At 46.1% G+C, this 23,172-nt stretch overlaps 1 protein-coding gene across 1 annotated transcript in view; it reads right to left on the reverse strand.

The window, feature by feature from the left end:
- LOC119414879 overlaps positions 1-16,781 on the reverse strand; it is a 30,930-nt gene extending 14,149 nt beyond the window's left edge. The window contains exons 1-2 of the mRNA XM_037681999.1: positions 16,683-16,781; positions 15,689-15,931 (exon numbers count right to left, since the gene is read on the reverse strand). Coding sequence (XP_037537927.1) covers positions 15,689-15,931; positions 16,683-16,781 — 342 coding nt within the window. The remainder of the gene's footprint in view (positions 1-15,688; positions 15,932-16,682) is intronic.
- Positions 16,782-23,172: the final 6,391 nt, after the last annotated feature.

Here is a 23,172-nt window from a genome sequence, read left to right on the forward strand (position 1 = left end):
CACATCATCAGTTCCAAGAAAAGACAAAAAGAACAAGAAAAAACTGTCTGCCACCTCTGCATCATATCTAACAACACCCACCCCAGTATGGGCGCTCGATTCAGATGATGACTTTCAAGGCTATGGTCCCGTTTCAGAGGAGGAGAACAAACCCACTGATGAACTCTCTCTGGGAGAAGCAATGTCGACCCCAACATCTGATTCAGAGGAAAAAATTGATGAAACCGCACCAGTGTCCTCGCTGAAGACCCCAGCTGACAACAGGTCCGGTTGCTGGAATCAGTACTACAGTCGTAACAAGACAAATGGGAAAATTTAAGGCTTTTAAAGAAGAGGAACTGGATGACATTAAACAGCAGGACCGAAAGAAAAAACAACAAAAAAGATCATCATTGTCTGACCTTACCCAAACTGCAGATGAAGTGAACAACCCTGCAGACCTGCTCACAAACCCCATGTTGGAGGTTGGTGGACCGACTGGCCCTCAGCTGGTGTACCAAGCCTGGCCCAAGGCGTCCCTGATTGAGATGGCGAGCCAGCACTTGCCTGACCTGGCACAAGGGGGAACGGCTGTTTCCACCGCTGTAAAAGACATGGTTTCTGTGGTCCGACCCACTTTGGCAGAACTCAAGCTGATACTGGCTTCTGTATATGGTATTTGCTTCATTAACACAGTGGGGAATGACCTTTTTGACGTCGATGCTGATGGCCAACGGCTCGCTCATGTCAACTTTGATCACTTAGACAACGCTTTCTACAGAAGAAAGCTAGGAGAAATCAAGCAGTGGATAGAGGAAGCGTTTCCTCAAACTCCAAGCTTCTCAGTCATCACAGACACCGTGCAAAGACCGGATGAAAGTCCACAGGATTACTCCAGCAGATTACTTCCTGTTTTCAGAACACACTCTGGTATCACTGCACCCCTCAATGACTGGCGTGAAACACCCCAACCCTCATCCTATGAGACCATCTTCTGCCAATACCTGATGAGTGGACTCATATCATCCATTCGAAAAGCTGGCCAGAGCACGTATATAGGGTGGAAATCTGGCATCCGCCTCAATGAACTCCTGAGGCATGCCACGCACACTTGGGACCAATACACCGCAGAACAGATAACCACACAAAAAAGGAAATAAAGGCAGACTGAGGATGCTCAGCTTACGTTGCTTCAGGCTGCTACACAGCTGACATTGAATGCAACCAGACCCCATCCACCTCAAGCACCGAGACCCCCACCACAGCCTGTCCAGCCAAATCAAGATCAAACTGATCCTGCTGGACTTCAACCATGTTTTCTGTGTGGAGGTTTGGATCACTGGATCAGAAATTGTCCTGATACGAAAAACCAATGGCGTGGCAGGAGTCGCCTGCCATACCAACCCCGCTCATATGGCCGAGGCCTCAACAATACGGCCCAAACCAGCAACAGTCACAAGATGGACAGAATTTTTTCACAAACCCACACCGACGAGGTGGGTGTGGTTTTGGGTACTCAGGTGGCCGAGGTCAGAGGGGTGGGCACTCTACCTGACTAGTGCCGGGAGGTCGAGACCAGGACTCCAAATTGCAAGTACCAGCACACACACACACCTGTTTTTCAGTCAGACACAGGCGAGATTGTTCCCACATATTACAAATACACTCAGGCAGCGTATCTGAAGTTACTTACGCTTACAGTGTTGGTTGAAGACGTCCCTGTTAAATTTCTTGTAGACTCGGGAGTGACACAATCTTTGATCATGGAAAAAATGTTTTCCTAACGCTCCTCTCTCAGGCGAAATTGTACATTCCACTGGAGCGTCTGGACAGACTGTTCCTGAGGTTGTCACGGCTCCTATGAAAACTATAGACCCGTTCGATCAATCATCACATGAACATCAATTTTTGCTGTCAGGCTCCTGCCCAGTAAATTTACTGGCTAGAGATTTGATTCTAAAATTTAGGTTGACCCTCAGCTGTGGATCTGAAGGTCTACTTGTGTCAAAACAGGAAGAAAATACTAACACTTTTGTTTATCTCGCTCCTGAATTATTGTACATTTTTGAATGGTCGTTAACAGATCAAGCTCAGCAAAACTCTGCTCACCATGGCCAGAGATAGACTTTCACCCACAACTTGTTTAATGTCTGAACAGCGTCTACACTGCACTGCTCGTGTGACTTCAGACCCTGCTGATCATTTAGGAGACTCATTTTTGCTGACACCACACACACAACTTGTCACTTCGTCCATCTGTTGGACACATGACTGTTGTTTTATTTTGTTGACCCTGAATGACAAGGTGACACCCCAAACACTCTATTTCACAGTGACTGACACTTTTCCCCACATTTCACTGGCAAAACCACCTGATTCACAGTGGCGTTCTCTGGGTCCTTTAGCACTCAGAGCTCACACTGTCTTAGACTGGGAACCATGTGATAGTTGTTTTTTCTCATCCTCTCTCAACATGTACAGACAAGATTTTTGTCACATGTTGACAGCACAACCTACAAAGGAAGTCATTGACAATAATGCATGACTAAATGTCCACATTGTCTCTGGACAGCCCTGAATTGGCAGAGGTCCCCCCCCCCCATCTATGGGCTAAAACTAAGTATGATGTAGGATTAATTAAAGGCCAGGAGCCCGTTGAAATCACACCAAAATCTTTTTACAGGCCTAAAATACCTCAGTGTCCACTCAAACCTGAGGCAGAAAAGGGACTTACTCCTGTTTTCCACACTTTGCTGGAAGCTGGAGTAATTATACCTTGCGCATCCTCACCTGTCAGAACACCTATTTTTCCTGTGAAGAAAATTAGGCCTCAACCACCAGATGAATAGCGGTTTGTTCAAGATTTGAGAGCTGTGAACTCTGCAGTACAGGCTCGTGCCCCCATTGTCCCAAATCCTTATGTGTAGGGCTGCAACAACGAATCGATAAAATCGATAAAAATCGATGATTAAAAGCAAAGTGCAGCCCAAAGACCCCAATGATGAGAAACACAAATGGATCTAGTGTTCCCTTGCCCGGACGTGGGTCACCGGGGCCCCACTCTGGAGCCAGGCCTGGAGATGGGGCACGCAAGCGAGCGCCTGGTGGCCGGGCTTTTACCCATGGAGCTCGGCCGGGCACAGCCCGAAGAGGAGACGTGGGTCCCCCTTCCCATGGGCTCACCACCTGTGGGAGGGGCCAAAGGGGTCGGGTGCAATGTGGGATGGGTGGTGGCCGAGGGCGGGGACCCTGGCGGTCTGATCCTCGGCTACAGAAGCTGGCTATTGGGACGTGGAATGTCACCTCACTGGTGGGGAAGGAGCCTGAGCTGGTGTGTGAGGCTGAGAGGTTCCGGCTAGAAATAGTCGGACTCACCTCTACGCATGGCTCGGGCTCTGGAACCAGTTTCCTTGAGAGGGGCTGGACACTCTTCCACTCTGGAGTTGCCCCTGGTGAGAGGCGCCGAGCAGGCGTGGGCGTACTTATTGCCCCCCAACTTGGTGCCTGTGTATTGGGGTTCACCCCAGTGAATGAGAGGGTGGCCTCCCTCCGCCTACGTGTGGGGGGGATGGGTTCTGACTGTCGTTTGTGCTTCTGCACCAAACGGCAGTTCAGATTATCCACCCTTTCTGGAGTCCTTGGAGGGGGTACTGGAAAGTGCACCTTCTGGGGACTCCCTTGTTCTGCTGGGGGACTTCAGTGCTCATGTGGGCAATGACAGTGAGACCTGGAGGGGTGTGGTTGGGAGGAACGGCCCCCCTGATCTGAACCAGAGTGGTGTTCTGTTGTTGGACTTCTGTGCTCGTCATGGATTGTCAATAACGAACACCTTGTTCAAGCATAAGGGTGTCCATATGTGCTCTTGGCACCAGGACGCCCTAGGCCGCAGTTCAATGATCGACTTTGTCATCGTCTCATCTGATCTGCGGCCACATGTCTTGGACACTCGGGTGAAGAGAGGGGCAGAGCTGTCAACTGATCACTACCTGGTGGTGAGTTGGCTCCGATGGTGGGGGAGGATGCCGGTCAGACCTGGCAGACCCAAACGTATTGTGAGGGTTTGCTGGGAACGTCTGGCAGAGTCTCCTGTGAGACGGAGTTTCAACTCCCACCTCCGGGAGAACTTTGAACATGTTCCGAGGGAGGTGGGGGACATTGAGTCTGAGTGGACCATGTTTCGTGCCTCTATTGTCGAGGCGGCTTACCAGAGCTGCGGCCGCAAGGTTGTCGGTGCCTGTCACGGCGGCAACCCTCGAACCCGATGGTGGACACCGTCGGTGAGGGATGCTGTCAGGCTGAAGAAGGAGTCCTATCGGGCCTTTTTGGCCTGTGGGACCCCGGAAGCAGCTGATGGGTACCGGCAGTCCAAGCGACATGCGGCTCGGGTGGTTGCTGAGGCAAAAACTCGGGCATGGGAGGAGTTCGGAGAGGCCATGGAGAATGACTTCCGCACGGCTTCGAGACGATTCTGGTCCACCATCCGGCGTCTCAGGGGGCAAAGCGGTACGCCACCAACACTGTTTATAGTGGGAGTGGTGTGCTGCTGACCTCAATTCGGGATGTTGTGGGTCGGTGGGCGGAATATTTTGAAGACCTCCTCAATTCCACCAGCACGTCTTCCACTGAGGAAGCAGAGCCTGAGGACTCTGGGTCGGGCCCTCCAATCTCTGGTGCTGAGGACACCGAGGTGGTTGAAAAGCTCCTCGGTGGCAGGGTCCCAGGGGTGGATGAGATTCGCCCGGAGTTCCTTAAGGCTCTGGATGTTGTAGGGTTGTGTTGGCTTACGCAACTCTGCAATATTGCGTGGACATCGGGGGAAGTTCCCCTGGATTGGCAGACCGGGGTGGTGGTCCCCCTATTCAAAAAGGGGGACCGAAGTGTGTGTTCCAACTACAGGGGAATCACGCTCTTAAGCCTCCCTGGTAAGGTCTATTCGGGGGTTCTGGAGAGGAGGGTCCGTCGGATAGTCGAACCTCGGATTCAGGAGGAACAGTGCGGTTTTCGTCCTGGCCGTGGAACACTGGACCAGCTCTACACTCTCAGCAGGGTCCTGGAGGGTGCATGGGAGTTTGCCCAACCAGTCTACATGTGCTTTGTGGACTTGGAGAAGGCGTTGGACCGCGTCCCTCGGGGGGCCCTGTGGGGGGTACTCTGGGAGTATGGGGTACCGGGCCCTTTGATACAGGCTGTTAGGTCCCTGTATGACCAGTGTCAGAGCCTGGTCCGCATCGCCGGCAGTAAGTCGGGCTTGTTCCCGGTGAGAGTTGGACTCCGCCAAGGTTGCCCTTTGTCACCGATTCTGTTCATAACTTTTATGGACAGAATTTCTAGGCGCAGCCAAGGTGTTGAGGGGATCCGTTTTGATGGCCTTAGGATTGCTTCTCTGCTTTTTGCAGATGATGTGGTCTTATTGGCTTCATCAGATCATGATCTACAGCTTTCGCTGGAGCGGTTCGCAGCCGAATGCGATGCGGCCGGGATGAAGATCAGTTCCTCCAAATCCGAGGCCATGGTCTTGAGCCGGAAAAGGGTAGAGTGCCCTCTCTGTGTCAGGGAGGAGGTCCTACCCCAAGTGGAGGAGTTCAAGTATCTTGGGGTCTTGTTCACGAATGAGGGAAAAATGGAGCGTGAGATCGATAGGCGGATGGGTGCAGCGTCTGCAGTGAAGCGGGCGCTGTACAGGTCTGTCGTGGTGAAGAGAGAGCTGAGTCAAAAGGCGAAGCTCTCAATTTACCGATCGATCTACGTTCCCACCCTCATCTATGGTCACGAGCTTTGGGTTGTGACCGAAAGAATGAGATCTCGGATACAAGCGGCCGAAATTAGTTTTCTCCGCAGGGTGTCTGGGCTCTCCCTTAGAGACAGGGTGAGAAGCTCGATCATCCGGGAGGGACTCGGAGTAGAGCCGCTGCTTCTCCACGTCGAGAGGAGCCAGTTGAGGTGGCTTGGGCATCTGTTTAGGATGCCTTCTGGATGCCTCCCTGGTGAGGTGTTCCGGACACGTCCCACCGGAAGGAGGCCCAGAAGAAGACCCAGGACACGCTGGAGGGACTATGTTTCTCGGCTGGCCTGGGAACGCCTCGGGATTCCCTTGGAAGAGCTGGCCCAAGTGGTTGGGGAGAGGGAAGTCTGGGCCTCCCTACTTAGGCTGCTACCCCCGCGACCCGACCCCGGATAAGCGGAAGAAAATGGATGGATGGATGGATGGATGGATTAAAAGCGTTGGCAACAAATTTCATTATCGATTCCTTGTGTCGCGCGATTATGCATCTTTCACGGCGCTGCGGCGCCGTTTCGTTTTGTTCACGGGCAGTTCATTGTCAATGCTGACTGACTGAATAAAGTTTAAAAAAAAAACTGCAGCGCGAGTTGAACAGAGCGAGGGGGGCGGAGGAAGAAAAGCAGAGGCGGTGCTTTCAAAGGAAAATGAGTAAATTTTACAAATGACCGACGCAGCGAAAACTGTTCGACCCAAGTCCTCCAAAGTGTGGGAGCTCTTCACAAAGATAAAAAATGAGAAAGATGCTGCTTTGAAAATCGCCGACATGACATGTGAGAACCACGGAGATAAACGTAAACATGTCGGAGTCACGAGGAGGAGGAAAGAGCTGCAGCTGATACAACTCGTCTCACTCCCAACTCATGTGTTGCAGGTGAGTCTCTACAATTTAACTTATTGTTCTGTTTCCATGAGAGAAAACGTAACGTCAGTCTGTCTGGTAGATGAAGCTGTTTGTTTCTTTGTTTTCTGATTAATGACGGTGATAGAGAACATGTGTTACTTTTTATTTAATTTAATTGGTACAAGCAGTGTTTAAATGTGATTTATAAATAAATCTAACACAAAGATAGATTGTGTTTGCCAACAAACTTTTAATTTGCTGGCAAAGACTGAAGACACTGCAGGTATGGCAGGATGAATTGCATTTAAACAGGAATTAAAGTAATTTATTACATCTACTCAAATGTGTGTAATTAAGTATTTTATATGTGTGTGTGTGTTTAATTGCTCTTTTAGATACTTTTGCCTGAACCTAACACTGCAAGTGAAACAAGGCATTTCTTGAGTTGCTGTAAATTATGATATAATACATATTTACTCTCTCATTCCAGAAAACAACAACAAACAACAACATCCTTCATGATGGAAACGCATCATGGGCACCGCAGCAGCAGCTGTCTTCACTGAAACGTCCTTAAATGATCGTCACTGACATGAGACCTCTGTCGATGGTTGAAGACGAAAGCTTCACTACAATGATCCAAACTTTTAATCCAGGTTACAATGATCCACACTTTTAATCCAGGTTACACTCTTCCCTGAAGGACACAGTTTACAAAGTAGCTACATATTGTGCAGGTATAAAGATACATTTGTATATATTTTTGTGTACATTTATTTTTCTAAGCTATGTGACTAACTTTTATTTTTTATTATTCAATATTTTACTAACAGAATAGTCAAATAGCAACCTGTTTTTTGTGCGAATTGCTATGTCAGTCAAATGTTTAATTTTGGAATAAAGGGGTGGAAATTAAAACGTTGTGTTTTTTTACCGATTCATCGATTAATCAAAAAAAATAATCGTCCGATGAATCGATTATTGAAATAATCGTTAGTTGCAGCCCTACTTATGTGATTTTGTCACAAATCCCATCAGGCTCCACCCATTTTCCCGTGATTGACCTGGCCAACGCCTTCTTTAGCGTGCTCGTGCATCCAGATAGCCAATTTTGGTTTGCATTTCAGTTTTTGAGAAAATCTTACACGTTCACACGCCTCTGTCAAGGTTACTGTGAGTCACCTACCATTTTCCATCAAGCATTGAATGACAGCCTTGCTGGGTTTACACTTCCTGCTGATTGTGCATTATTAAAATATGTGGATGATCTGTTATTGGCCACGCCTTCAGAACAGTCCTGTAAGGATAACACTGTCCGCCTGCTTCAGTATTTGGCTGAGCAGGGACATAAAGCAGCCTTGCCTAAGCTGCAGTTTGCGCAGACCACTGTTACGTTTCTAGGTCATCGAATCTCTGCAGAGGGTAGGGAGATTGCAGATTCACGTGTTAAAGCCATAGTGAAACTGCCTCGTTCTGAGACTAAAAAACAGCTAATGTCTTTCCTAGGACTTTGTGGTTATTGTAGACATTTTATTCCAAATTATGCTGAGATGGAGTCTCCGCTGCGAACAATTTGTCATGAAAAAGGCCTTCAAATGAGCTCACACATGGCATGGACAGATGAAGCACTGCAGGCTTTTGAAAAATTGAAAAAACAGCTCCAACAAACACCTACACTTGGAATTCCAGATCCTACACGCCCCTTTATCCAGGCTGTGGATGAAAGGTGTGGTTGTATGACTTCTGTGTTGCTCCAAAAACATGGTGACAGATTGAAACCGGTCGCCTATTTCTCATCCAAATTAGATCCGGTAGCGGCTGGCCTGCCATTCTGCCTGCGTGCTGTGGCAGTGGCTGAAAAAGCAGTCCTTGCGAGTCGAGACATTGTGGGATATTCTGATCTGACCCTTCTCGTTCCCCACGCTGTCACACAAATTTTAAATGAGCAAAAAACTGCTCATCTCTCAACAGCACACTGGCTGAAATATCACATAACCTTATTGGACATGCCAAACATTACAATACAACGTTACAACGTCCTAAATCCAGCTACACTTTTGCCTACAGCTGACGAGGGAACTCCTCATGATTGTATCGCTGAGCTCGAAATTGTGTGTACACCAAGATCCGACTTGAAACAAACCCCACTGGACAGTCCAGATTGGGAACTGTTTGTCGATGGTTCTGCATCACGTGACCCTGAAACAGGCAAAATTAGAAGCGGTTATGCTGTTGTAACACACACACAGTTGAGGCAAAACCCTTATCATCATGTTCAGCACAGGCCTGTGAACTGATTGCTCTCACACGTGCTTGTGTTTTGTCTGAAGGGAAGAAAGTAAATATTTACACAGATAGTAGATACGCTTTTGGTGTTGTTCATGACTTTGGAGCTCTATGGAAACACAGAAGTTTCCTACATTCTGACGGACAGCCCATACTCAACCATAAACTTGTCGCTGATTTGTTAAGTGCCATAACTCTTCCATCTCAGGTGGCAGTCATTAAATGTGCAGCACACACGTCTAACACTGACTCTGTCTCTAGAGGGAACAATTTGGCTGACACAGCTGCAAAACATGCAGCCTGCTTCTCTTCAGTTCACACTCTGACAAATACACAGACAGAACCTGACTCACCATTCTCTGTTTCTGACATGCAGAAGCTTGCAAATGGCAGTGAAAAAGCAGAATGGCAAAGACACGGCTGTGTTTTATCTGAAAACATCTGGATTGGTCCAAATGGTAACCCATGTTTACCAAAACATTTTTTTCCCTCCTTTGCTGTTTTGACACCTGCTTTAGATCATGTGTCAAAAAAGGGAATGATGAGACAAATTAATGCTGAATGGTTCACTGTAAATTTTTTTTAAATAGCAGCTCAACATTGTGATTCCTGCCTCGTATGTGCCACTCACAATTTTTCAAAAACAATAAAAACAACAGCTCCAGGAGCCCACAAAACCGTTACAGCACCATTTCAACACATAATGATTGATTTTATTGAACTAACACCAGTTCAAAACAAGAAATATTGCCTGGTAATAATCGATATGTTTTTCAAGTGGATTGAAGCTTTTGCTACAAAAAAATGCAACAGCAAGCACAGTGGCAAAAATCCTGCTACAGGAAGTAGTGTCAAGATGGGGCATCCCACGGAAAATTTCTAGTGACAACGGCCCACACTTTGCTAATCAAATACTTGAAGAAGTGTCCACTATGCTTCACTTTGATCTGACCAAACACTGCGTGTATCACCCACAGAGTGGAGGTGCAGTTGAAAGAGAGAATGGGACATTAAAAAACAAACTGACAAAAATTTGTGACGAGACAAAACTCAACTGGGTTACATGCTTACCCATTGCATTGATGTATATGCGAATGCGAAAAAGAACTAAGTATAACCTTAGTCCTTTTGAAATCCTGTTTGCAGCCCCACCAAATCTGGGAACAGGACCCACAACAAATCCAACTAATGACCTGAAACATTGTGATCATAACATGCTTGCCTACTGCATTGAATTGACTAACCATTTAAAATCCCTCAGGTCTCAGGTCCAAGGTGGACTTCCCAGCCCAGCCCAGAAACAACTGCATAACGTAACCCCTGGAGATTTTGTTATGATTAAATTTTTCAGGAGAAAAAGGTAGAACTCCCCCAGGTGGACGGGTCCATTCCAGGTGCTTTTGACGACCCACACAGCTGTTAAGGTGGCTGAGCGAGCCACTTGGATCCACGTCTCTCACTGCAAGCTGTTTAAAGGAACCACCCCCCCACCCCCCTCATCAGAGGGAGGGCAAAAGGGAGGACCAGGGTAACTAAGTACCTGAAGAGTCACTCAGTGCCAACAGGCAGCTGAGGCAGCAGTCCACTAGGTCAAGTCCAAGCCTAGTAGGACTAGGACAGCACACTTACTAGGCAACTGCCTAGGTGAGGCAGCGTCCCCTCTTTCCCCCTCCTCACTTTGTCAGGACAAGTGACCTGACACACGCACACACATACACAATAACTGAACTGTTGCCTCTCACTAACAGAACATTAACACTCACACAGAGTGGCAACACATGCACATCACAAACGCTTGCCAGAACTATTGATATAGAGACTTTTACACACACACGAAGAGACCTCCGCGGTTTAGAGCAACACACCGCTGAGCTACTAAGGACCCCTTGCCAAAAAAGGCCTCCCAACTTGCTATCATCCATCCATCTATCCATCCATCTGGTTTGATTTTTGTAATTGTTTGACTCACGGATGTAACAATGAACCTGGTCCAACATCCTTGGAAAACTACCCTGATGTTTGGGTCCATAATTCTCTTGGCAACCGTCATCATTTTCTTGTGTGAACATTTTTGCATGTTCCCAAATGAAGGATCCTGTACACAGACAAAGGTCACAAGAAGGAGCCTTCCAAAAAATGCTTATCAGAAGTTAATCCTCATCTATGAGATCAACTCAACCACTGCATTTCATTTCGACCTGTGTGATGCAATCAATTATGGTGGTCGTGATCAATGGTATCGAAGCGCCGATCTATATTTGTGTTTAGATATTGCAATGAACGCAGATGGTTTCCCTGATCACACCACTCACATGCGTAGAACCCTCCACCAAGCAGGTCTGCAGTATCCAGGAACCCGTGAACCAGTCTGTTCCTGGTCCACAACCACTGCATACACAGGACTGTGGACACCCCCACGTTCTGGTTTGAATAAAGACACAAAAGCATGGTGGGACAAAGTCAGGTTTCAAAGAGATTACAACCCAACAAAGAACCCAGTCACTCTCTCATTGAATAAGTTATCCGGCCCTCCACAACATTTTATCTCACAAACAAGGTCAACTTAATATACTTTCTTACTCCAGGCTCACGTAAAAGGCACAGATCCAAAGGGAATTATCACAATAAAATTCATTTCCCCACCTCAGTCTCAACCATCTGAGACATCCACATATACCTCACCTAATATTACAAATGCAGGAGATAACATACCAATTATGTCTGTAGATTACACCAAACTCAAACCTGAACAACTAATAGAACGTGCTACTGGTCATGGAGATGATAACATGTGGCTCTCATGGATAGTTGAAGCAGCAAGAGAAGCTCAGCTCAGCAACTGCATTGCTTGTGCTACAGCCTGACCAAAATTAGTCACTCAGCCCGCCCCATTGTTTCCTGAAGATACATGGGGTTATAACTGTATGCTAAATTTAACCAGACAAAACCCTGTGATAAATTGCACAACTCTGACTGATATCTACCCACCTATTCATAACAAAACACACCCCGGATCATTTAGACCTAATCAAATACCAGGCGGACACCGCCGTTTCAATCTCACTTCAAATAAACCAGAGTTAAATTATGGAGAAAAACAGCAAGATTGGTGTAATTTAATTTTAGCTGTAAAGACTGACAAAGAAGAAGACCAAACAATTGGATCCTGGGCCAGAGCTGGCCTATACTATTATTGTGGTGGCCAAAGATCATCTGTTAAAATCCCCACTAAAACCAAAGGACTCTGTGCTTTAGTCCGCCTCGCAGCCCCCCTAACCCTAGTAGGACACACCATAGCCTCCAACACTCCTAAATGACGTCGACGTTCTACAGATTTCGACCAAACAGACTCCAAAACTTATATAGACGCAATTGGTGTTCCTAGAGGCGTTCCTGATGAATATAAATTAGCCAATCCCATAGCTGCAGGACTTGAATCTCTAATTCCTAACGTGACGGTGAACAAAAACGTAGCCAGAATAAATTTTGTTCACTACAATGTGTTGCGTTTGACTAACCTAACTCGCGAGGCTGTAGAAGGCCTAGCTGATCAACTTCGCCCCACCTCTAAAATGGCTGTGCAAAACAGAATTGCTCTAGACATGCTTCTAGCTGAACAAGGAGGTGTCTGTCACATGATTGGTGATGAATGTTGCACCTTTATCCCCAACAACACAGCCCCTGATGGTAAAGTATCTCGTGCATTGAAAGGCATAAAGGATTTGTCCCAAGAAATGCAAGATGCATCAGGCATAAATGACCCAATCTCAAATTGGTTTGCTAAAATATTTGGACAATGAAAAAGTGTTGTTATGTCCATAATTCTGTCTATAATTGTCGTCATAGCCATCTTGGCTGTTTGTGGCTGTTATTGTATACCATGTTTTCGCACACTGTCCACACATATCATAGCTACTGCAATGACCCCTGAACAACTGGCTGAAACTTATGCTCATATGCTTAAAAATACACCTGAAAACTTAGATCTGACCTTAACTGCAGAATCCACAACTTTTGTTTCGACCAATTAAAATACAATGCTGTAAGAAGTTTCTCATTTCTTTTTTTTTTTTTTTTAACTTTTATTTTGTTTTTACTTTTATTAATTTTTCATTAAAATAATAATTATGTTTCCTTTGTTTTTGCTTGCTATACAGGTACTTCTAAAAAATTTAACATATTGTGATAAAGGTCATAATTTTCCATAATGTAATGATAAAAATGAAACTTTCATATATTTCAGATTCATTGCACACCAACTGAAATATTTCAGGTCTTTGATTGTTTTAATACTGATGATTATGGCATACAGCTCATGAAAACCAAAAATGCCTGTCCCAAAAAATTAGCATATTTCATCCCACCAATGAAAGACAAGTGTTTTTAATACAAAAAATGCCAACCTTCAAATAATCATGTTCAGTTATGCACTCAATACTTGGCTGGTAATCCTTTTGCATGAATGACTGCTTCAATGCGGCGTGGCATGGAGGCAATCAGCCTGTGGCACTGCTGAAGTGTTATGGAGGCCCAGGATGCTTCGATAGCGGCCTTAAGCTCATCCAGAGTGTTGGGTCTTGCGTCTCTCAACTTTCTCTTCTCAATATCCCACAGGTTCTCTATGGGGTTCAGGTCAGGAGAGTTGGCAGGCCAATTGAGCACGGTAATACCATGGTCAGTAAACCATTTACAAGTGGTTTTGGGACTGTGAGCAAGTGCCAGGTCATGCTGAAAAATGAAATCTTCATCTCCATAAAGCTTTTTAGCAGATGGAAGCATGAAGTGCTCCAAAATCTCCTGATAGCTAGCTGCATTGACCCTGCGCTTGATAAAACACAGTGGACCAACACCAGCAGCTGACATGGCACCCCAGACCATCACTGACTGTGGGTGTTTCACACTGGACTTCTGGCATTTTGGCGTTTACTTCTCCCCAGTCTTCCTCCAGACTCTGGCACCTTGATATCCGAGTGACACGCAAAATTTGCTTTCATCCAAAAAAAGTACTTTGGACCACTGAGCAACAGTCAAGTGCTGCTTCTCTTTAGCCCAGGTCAGGTGCTTCTGCCGCTGTTTCTGGTTCAAAAGTGGCTTGACCTGGGGAATGCGGCACCTGTAGCCCATTTCCTGCACACGCCTGTGCACGGTGGCTCTGGATGTTTCTATTCCAGACTCAGTCCACTGCTTCCGCAGGTCCCCCAAGGTCTGGAATCGGCCCTTCTCCACAATCCTCCTCAGGGTCCGGTCACCTCTTCTTGTTGTGCAGCGTTTTCTGCCACACTTTTCCCTTCCCACAGACTTCCCACTGAGGTGCCTTGACACAGCACTCTGGGAACAGCCTATTCGTTCAGCAATTTATTTCTGTGTCTTACCCTCTTGCTTGAGGGTGTCAATGATGGCCTTCTGGACAGCAGTCAGGTCGGCAGTCTTACCCATGATTGTGGTTTTGAGTAATGAACAAGGCTGGGAGTTTTTAAAAGCCTCAGGAATCTTTTGCAGGTGTTTAGAGTTACGTCGTTGATTCAGATGGTTAGCTTGTTTAGAGAACCTTTTCATGATATGCTAATTTTTTTGGGACAGGCATTTTGGGTTTTCATGAGCTGTATGCCATAATCATCAGTATTAAAACAATTAAAGACCTGAAATATTTCAGTTGGTGTGCAATGAATCTGAAATATATGAAAGTTTAATTTTTATCATTACATTATGGAAAATAATGACCTTTATCACAATATGCTAATTTTTTGAGAAGGACCTCTAATTATGGGGACCTGTCCCCCACAAAAACAGCCTATGCAATTTTCTAACTGATGTTTATGATGGTCACATGTTAAAACATACACAGTATGCCACCTGTATCCTGATGTTTTCACCTTATCAGTGTCTGATACTATCTGTATATACCTTGTGTAATTTTCTTAGTTATTATTGTTCAAAATGGAACAAAAAGGGAGGAATTGTGAAATGAAAATATATACTCAAGTATATTGTATTGTTTTTGTTAAGTTTTATGCATATTATTTCAGTTAAAGTTGTGATGTTTACCTATTTCAGACCACCTTTATGCCATGTTCTACTGAAACATCTGTTTTTTCTTTCACACCATGGGACAGGAGGTTAAAAGGGGCCTCTTTGTGTATGAAATCATCAGAAACTTGTTTCCCAGATACTGCTCACACAGAAATCTCCCAAACAGGGGCCCCAGACTGTAGGGATGGCACCATCTAGTGGGCCTTCCCCTGTCTGTTCTCCCTTGTGTCTGTATTGATTGTCTGATTATCGCCACCTGTGTCATGTCCTGGTTATGTGTATATAAAGTCTGTCTGTCAGTTCTGTCGTTGTCGGTTCGTCGTTAGGTATTGCCTGTCCTGTCCTGCCTGTCTGATCCTGTTCTTGAGTCTGCTTTGTAAGTTTTGCTGCCATGTCAGCCTTTTGATTTATTATTATTATTACTATTAAAAGTATTTTATTTTATACGTCTGCCTCCTGAGTCCTTCCTGCGCAACTGGGTTCTTCTGTCCTGATCTGCCTTGAAAACCCTGACAGTACGAACCGACCAAAACCTGAACCCAGCAGGCAGACTCACTCAGACTCTGCTCACCTGTTTTTGCCCGAGCCTGTCCAGATGGAGGGAGCTGCGATACGGTGCGGTTCCTTTTGGACTAGACCCGTCCTGGGACTGAGAAGCTGCAGCCAGGCGGTCGAAGTTCTGCCTTCGCCTCTCTTACTGCAGGAGGAGAGACGAAGATCTCTGCTCCAGAAGAACCACACAGCACCCAGGTCCAGTTCCTCCTACTCACCAGTCTGCTCTGGGTGGACGTCTGGGGAGGACGCCGAGTCAGAGGACGAACTCTGGTTCGCCCCGGTACACCATCCACCTCGCCGCCAAAAGAGAAAGAGAAGACGCAACGGGAACCGGTCCGCTGCTCTTCTGCCCACATCACCTGCATTTCCATCTCCTCGCACTCGGCCCGGCGAGGCTGAGTTTTTTGGTTCCGCCTCCTCCTGGTCCCAGCCTCCAGCCTGCTCTCCTCAGCCAGAACCTGCGAAACCTGGGAGAATTTCGCAGGAGGGGGAGCAGTCATCCCCCCGTTCGTCTGTGGAGTGGACGAAGGGGGGCCAGCCCAGGGAGCGTGTTGGGCAATTGCTTCCTGCTCCTGTTGAGGATGACCAAATCCCTGAGCTGCCTTCTGTAGAGGGCCAGGTGGCTCATCCTCTCTTCAGAGGCTCTATAGTGATTCTCAGAATAACTCCAAGAGACAGAGTTAAAAATAGCAGACGCCTGGTGAACCAACTCTTAGATATCTTCCTCTCACAGCCTGACCTGCTCAGCACATCGGTTCATCAGGTGATCTTCCAATTTGCCATGAAACTAAGAGCTGAACTCGATCCCAGTTTTGTCGTGTCACACACTGCTGAGCCTGCAGCCAGCCCAGAGCCTGCAGCCAGCCCAGAGCCTGCAGTCAGCCCAGAGCCTGCAGCAGCCAGCCCAGAACCTGCTGCGGTATCAGAACTTGTAACAGCCAGCCCAAACCCTGCTGCAGTACCAGAACCTGTAACAGCTAGCCCAAACCAAGATCCAGCCCCAGACAATCCAGTCGCAGAAGAGTTCCTCACACCTGCAGCCCCTGTGGTCGCTCCCATGCCTACTACAGTCCCCGTAGTATTTCCATCTCCTGCAGCCTCTGCATCATCCACGCTATGTGAGGACACAACCTGTCCTGAGCCCATAGACCCAGACACATCTTCTCCTGATCCTGTTGCTGCATGCAGCTCCCATGGTGGATCCCTTACCGCTCCTGTCTGCTCAGCTGTGGGAGTCCAGGTGGACTCTGCTCCTGCCTGCTCAGCCATGGGGGCCCAAACAGACTCCACTCTTGCCTGCTCAGCCATGGGGGCCCAAATGGACACCGCTCTTGCTCCAGATCCTGCGTCCGCCGAAGGGTCTTCACCTCACCCTGTTGGTCCTGCTAAAGAGGATACTGGCCAGCCTGCGACCCTCAGTTCACGCCTCCTGTCTCGAGGGGGTCCTGGAGGAAGCCTCTCATGTCGCCTGTCTCGAGGGGGTCCTGGAGGACGCCCCTCACGTCACCTGTCTTGAGGGGGTCCTTGAGGATGCCCCTCACGCCGCCCGTCTCGAAGGGGTCCTGGAGGACGCCCCTCACGCTGCCCATCTCGAGGGGGTCCTAGAAGACGCCCCTCATGCCACCCGTCTCGAGGGGGTCCTGGAGGACGCCCCATCACGCTGCCCACCTGAACAGTGGTCCTGTACTGGACGGCCTCCCGGCCGCCCACCTGATCTGCTCTGGCCCGTCGGACAGCCACCCGGCCGCCCACCTGACCTGCTTTGGCCCATTGGACGGCCTCCCGGCCGCCCACCTGATCTGCTCTGGCCCGTCGGATGGCCTCCCGGCCGCCTACCTGACCTGCTTTGGCCCGTCGGACGGCCTCCCGGCCGCCCACCTGACCTGCTCGGAGCCAGTGGCTGGTCTCCCGGCCATCTGGACATTTTTGCGTTTCCCTACTTGGTTTAGTCCCCAGGCCTTGTCCTGTCAGTTTTGTTTTGGTCCTTGTGTGTCTTTGTTCGGGCCCGCCACCCTTGCAGTTCCTCCCTCCGCCTGCCCTAGTTTTCTGGGAGGGGGTTTCTTGGGGACACTAGGGGACGTCTTTGAGGGGGGGGGTACTGTAGGGATGGCACCATCTAGTGGGCCTTCCCCTGTCTGTTCTCCCTTGTGTCTGTATTGATTGTCTGATTATCGTCACCTGTGTCATGTCCTGGTTGTGTGTATATAAAGTCTGTCTGTCAGTTCTGTCGTTGTCGGTTCATCGTTAAGTATTGCCTGTCCTGTCCTGCCTGTCTGATCCCGTTCTTGAGTCTGCTTTGTAAGTTTTGCTGCCATGTCAGCCTTTTGATTTATTATTATTATTAGTATTAAAAGTATTATTTTATACGTCTGCCTCCTGAGTCCTGCCTGCGCAACTGGGTTCTTCTGTCCTGATCTGCCTTGAAAACTCTGACACAGACAAGGAATTGTTTGTTCTAGCCCTTAAGGCGAGAATCCACCATCTGGAACCTGTCAGCTGCCTAAGAGGCTAGGGATGTTTTATGACATGTTGAAGTGTATAAAATGAAGCTATACTGCTCATGTTTTTTGAGCTGACACAGAACTCCATGAGCTGCTGTATCCATGCGTTTTCCTTCTGCAGAAGAAAAAATAAACTTTACTACGTGTTTTTAAACAAAGTTCTCAGTCTCTAAATTTTATTTTGAACAATAAGTTTGATAAAACTCCACAACACAAACACATTTTTCAGCTGTGACAGGCTAAAAATACCGGCAGCGCTCTGTACAAATAAAATAGGGACGGCACGATTGAAAAAGGGAAGGGGGCACAGAGTTTTTTTTCCTTTTTCAGATGGACACGATGGACCTGGCCTGCCCCTTGGAGTCAAAAAGAAATTCAGGGTCTAGAAACTGATTAACATTTTTTAGATAACGCTTTCTTGCATTAGGACGCCACCTGCAATTATTAAATCATATTTAGAGAACTGACTTAGACCAATGTTAGAAATTTCCATTATGTCATTGCACCACACCAGGGGGATGCTGAATTCCTAGGCAGATGTCCAGATGCTGGGTCAGGCGACCTGAGGGCTGGCAGGTCATCACATTAGCTGTCAGCTCTGACATCTTATTTTGACCTGAGGCTGCCAGGTCACACGCTGTAGCCTGTAGGCATCTCCCGCCAACATATAAGGAGTAGTTCACATTCAACCTGAGGAAAGTGATTAATTGCTTGCTTATCTGGAGGTATTGAACTGGGAGTTTTATGCGGGGGAACCCCTTTGGGGACCCCCGCCCAGTAGGAGTTAAGATATTTCTTGTTTTAGACTGGTCCTATGGTTTTGATCTGCTCAGAGATGGGATTATAATGAAATTATGACCCGGTTCTGCTGAGTTAAACTGGGCCAGCAGCTCTCAAGAGAGTCTCCCTGGGATTTCAATATCAGTAAAATAGTTTAATCTGCTTGCCACATCACGTAGAAAGGCTTTGAAGCACCATCTCATATTTTTCCTAACACATCAGTCCACATAAGACCACACTTAGTCACGCCCCCTCATACACTTGTAGTGAACTAGGCCTCCGACCAAAACCTGTCTCTAAAGACCTTCATGGGACAGGAACTGTTATTTAATTTATTTGAATCCAGAAATACAAATTAGCTCATCCAGAGACTGTCTAATTGTATCTTGAATTAATCAATTGAAAGAAAACTCTTCTTTTTACATTATCATTACTATTTTACAATATCCTGATAATCAAAAGTGTGTTTAGTTCATATCATTTCTAATGTTGAAAGTAAACCACTCATTTAAATCAACTGTGAAACAGTATTAATGATTTTTAAACCTCATTTAAATTAGAAATCAAGTTAAATGTCTATTTACAAAGTAATTATGCATTTTGATCTTCTGTCTGAATGAGAAGTCAGTGATGTCGGTCGAAAGTCAGAGACAGTCAGAAAACAAGTTATTAGAACGAACTGTATTGTTTTTAAACCTAGCAGACGATAAAAAAAAACAACTGGCATCTGCGTTTGTCTCACTTCGCCATAACATTTCTCTGTCTGTACTAAACATTCCTGCACCCTCTCTTGACTTTTAATAACCCTCTAACATCACTAGAACCACCCCGTTGGTTGTTCCAACCAATCAGGAAGTACTAAGTGACCGGAAGTGAGGACTCTTTAAAAAGTCAACACTTCCTGGAACTATTCAGTCTTGGAAGAAGTGGAGTCTTCTCGACTCTTCAGTCTTGGACCAGTCTTTGATCTGAGTCTTCTCAGTCGAACTCAGTCTCTGACTATGGAGTCTTCCTGAGAGTTCCTAAGGAACTTTCAGATTTAATCAATAGCTGATGGATTTGACCGTGAGACGAGAGTCCGTCCATCTCAGCGGAGACACAGTGCCTTGCTGTGAACTCACCCGGGCGTAACGCCCTACAACTTCGAAGGAAGCTTGTCTGTTTAACGGAGTAAACCACACAACTTCTGTCGATGCCCAACCACCCTGACCGGAGACGCTGTAAAAGGATCGTACTAATGGACTTCTGTTCCAGAGTGGAGGTATCCCCCGTCTAAGGTAACGAAGTCTCGGCACGTCCTGAAGTGTACCGGAGGTTTGAGCTGGTGTTGAAAGACGCGTGCTAATTCTGGTCAACAAAACATAAACCTTCCTTCATCCATCTCCCTTTAAACTTCTCCATTCCTTCCTTTAAACTCTTCTTTCCACCAGTAAATCAATCTAGATGCCTTCAGAAATGTTCTGTTGTCTTGTTAGTAAAGCGTGCCAAGTTTTTATTAATCAGAACCAGATCAGCGAATCCTTGTGTACATGTTTTGACGTTAAATTTTGATTCTGTTAAATAAATGACCGCATTTATTCTGATGGGTCAAAGAAAAATAACATCTCATGTCACTGATTAAACAATCCATAACAGTTATCTCATCACATGGCATTAATTTAACTCAAAAAAGAAAGAACCCGTTGTAATTAAATAATTAATTAGTAGTGAAGGTACAGTGAAGCTGACTCCCACATTTCACTACATTTTGGGGCCCATACGTGTTTTAAATAACATAAATGGTGGCCCGTGTGTCCACAGCAAAGCTGTCCCTTGACATACTACACACTGACAGGTTGAGCTCCCCCTTCTGCTAAGGCAGAGCCTAGGACCCTATAAAGGAGTAATGAGACGAGACATCGAGGCTCTTCCGGGTCTGTGTATGCGTGACAGTCTGGAGAGTCCAGCGTTGTAAAACTGTAATCTTCTCCTGCCTTTTTAATATAATCGATAAAACTTAATTGACGTCTCATTGATTTATTTGTTAGCATGAGTTGCCACTTCTGAGGGAGGTTCGAGCCGGGGGTAAGGACGTGGGCTGGAGGGGGTTTCCGGATCCGGTGGCCAGCAGCCAGCTCCCATCTTTAAGAATATATACACACACAAACACCACACACACACAATACCCCCACCCTATGTAAAGAAATATTGGTGTCAATATCAATGTGATTAATCAAAATCAGTTAAATGGGAATGTTAGTGCTCTTTATTCAATAAATCTGCATGTCACATTTCAAGAACTGGTTATTAGACACAGATTAAATGTTCAATATGAATATTACTATATTTATTACCCCAGTAATACACATTTGTAGTTGTAAACACTAAAAAAATACATATGTTGGTTTAGTTCTTACCAACATCTGGCTGGTATTTTAGCTCCTCTTGTTGGAAACACACCTCATCACATAAAGAACTCCATTGATTTTGCCAGCAAAATTCAACATTTGAAACTAACCCCAGGAGAAACCCTTGTATCGTATGATGTGACTTCTCTTTTCACTTGCATACCCATCTCTGAAGCCGTAAATGGTAAATGGACTGTACTTATATAGCGCATTTCTATCTTATTTCAAGACACTCAAAGCGCTTTACACAACAATCTGTGTCCTCATTTACCCATTCATACAGCACTCTAATAGATCTCTACAAAGCTAATTGAACAAATCATCCTAAAGAGACTAATCAGTGCTTTATATCACATTCATACACTGATGGGACACACATCAGAGGCTATGAGGGGTTCAGTGTCTTGCCCAGGGACACTTCGACATGTGACTGCTGGTGGATTCGAACCCCCAACTCTCGCATTGGAGGACGACTGCTCTAACCACTCAGCCACAGCCACCCCCTCTATGTAGACAGTAGAAACCGTCAGAAAACAAATTCTACAAGACAATGAATTAATCAACAGGACCAACCTCACCCCAGATCAGATCTGCACCCTGATGGATCTCTGCCTCTCCACCACTTATTTTAAGTTCAATTAATTTTTACAGACAGAAGCACGGCTGTGGCATGGGATCTCCAGTGTCACCCATTGTTGCCAATCTCTACATGGAATAAGTGAAAGAGAGAGCCCTAAACTCCTATGAGGGAACAACGCCAAGCCATTGGTTCCGATATGTGGAAGATACCTGGGTCAAAATCCAAGATAAGGAAATAGAAGCATTCGCTAGACACATTAACTCGGTCGATAACAACATCAAGTTCTCCAGAAAAGACGCAAACAAAAACAAGCTGCCTTTTTTGAACTGTTTGGTTCAGCTGGAAAGAGAGGACAGCCTCAACATTGAAGTTTACAGAAAACCAACCCACACAGACCAGTATCTTCTGTTTGTCTCTCACCATCCACTGGAACACAAACTCTCTGTCATCAGAACTTTCCAGCTTCGGGCCGAACGCGTCCCCACAAAGACAGAAGGGAAGGAAAAGGAACAGAAACACATCCAAGAAGCTCTCCAAACACGTGGATATCCTAACTGGGCTTTTGTCAAGTCAGCGAGGAAATCTACAAAACACACCAATAAACAGAAAAAGGAGAACAACAGACGTAAAAACATTGTCATCCCTTATGTTGCTCGAGTATCAGAGAAATTCATAAGGATTTTCAACAAACACAACATCCTAGTACATTTCAAACCCAGCAGGGCTCTCAGACAGAGGCTGGTCCACCCTAAGGACAGAACACCCATACACAAACAGAGTGGTGTAGTGTATGCGGTCCAATGCAGCGAGGACTGTCCAGACCTCTACATTGGAGAAACTAAACAGCCTCTTCACAGACACATGGCTCAACACAGGAGAGCCACCTCCTCTGGACAAAATTCAGCTGTTCACCTCCATCTCACAGATAAGGGACACTCTTTTGAGGACCAAAATGTGCACATTTTGGACCGAGAACACAGATGGTTTGAGAGGGGGGTGAAGGAAGCAATTGATGTAAAAAGAGAAAAAACATCTCTTAACAGAGGAGGAGGCCTCAGATTTCCACTTTCAAAAACCTATAATGCAACTTTAAGACTGATTCCTAGACAGTTTTCGCACTTGATGGGAACAGAGGGGCCTCATCTGTTTTATATATATATATATATATACATATATATATATATATATATATATATATATATATATATATATATATATATATATATATATAGATAGATAGATAGATAGATAGATAGATAGATAGATAGATAGATAGATAGATAGATTGATTGATTGATTGATTGATTGATGTGTAGGTGTTTAAACAGTAACTATTACAATATACTGATTGGGTGGGTTTTTGTGTGATCCGACTGTTTTTAACAGACTTTTGGGCTGGAAAACCTCGACTATCTGGCAACACTGTTGAATTGTCAAATCTATATATGTAT

Source organism: Nematolebias whitei, chromosome 9, assembly GCF_014905685.2.
Source record: "Nematolebias whitei isolate Nwh7 chromosome 9, NemWhi1, whole genome shotgun sequence".
In the NCBI taxonomy this organism is placed as follows: Eukaryota; Metazoa; Chordata; class Actinopteri; order Cyprinodontiformes; family Rivulidae; genus Nematolebias; species Nematolebias whitei.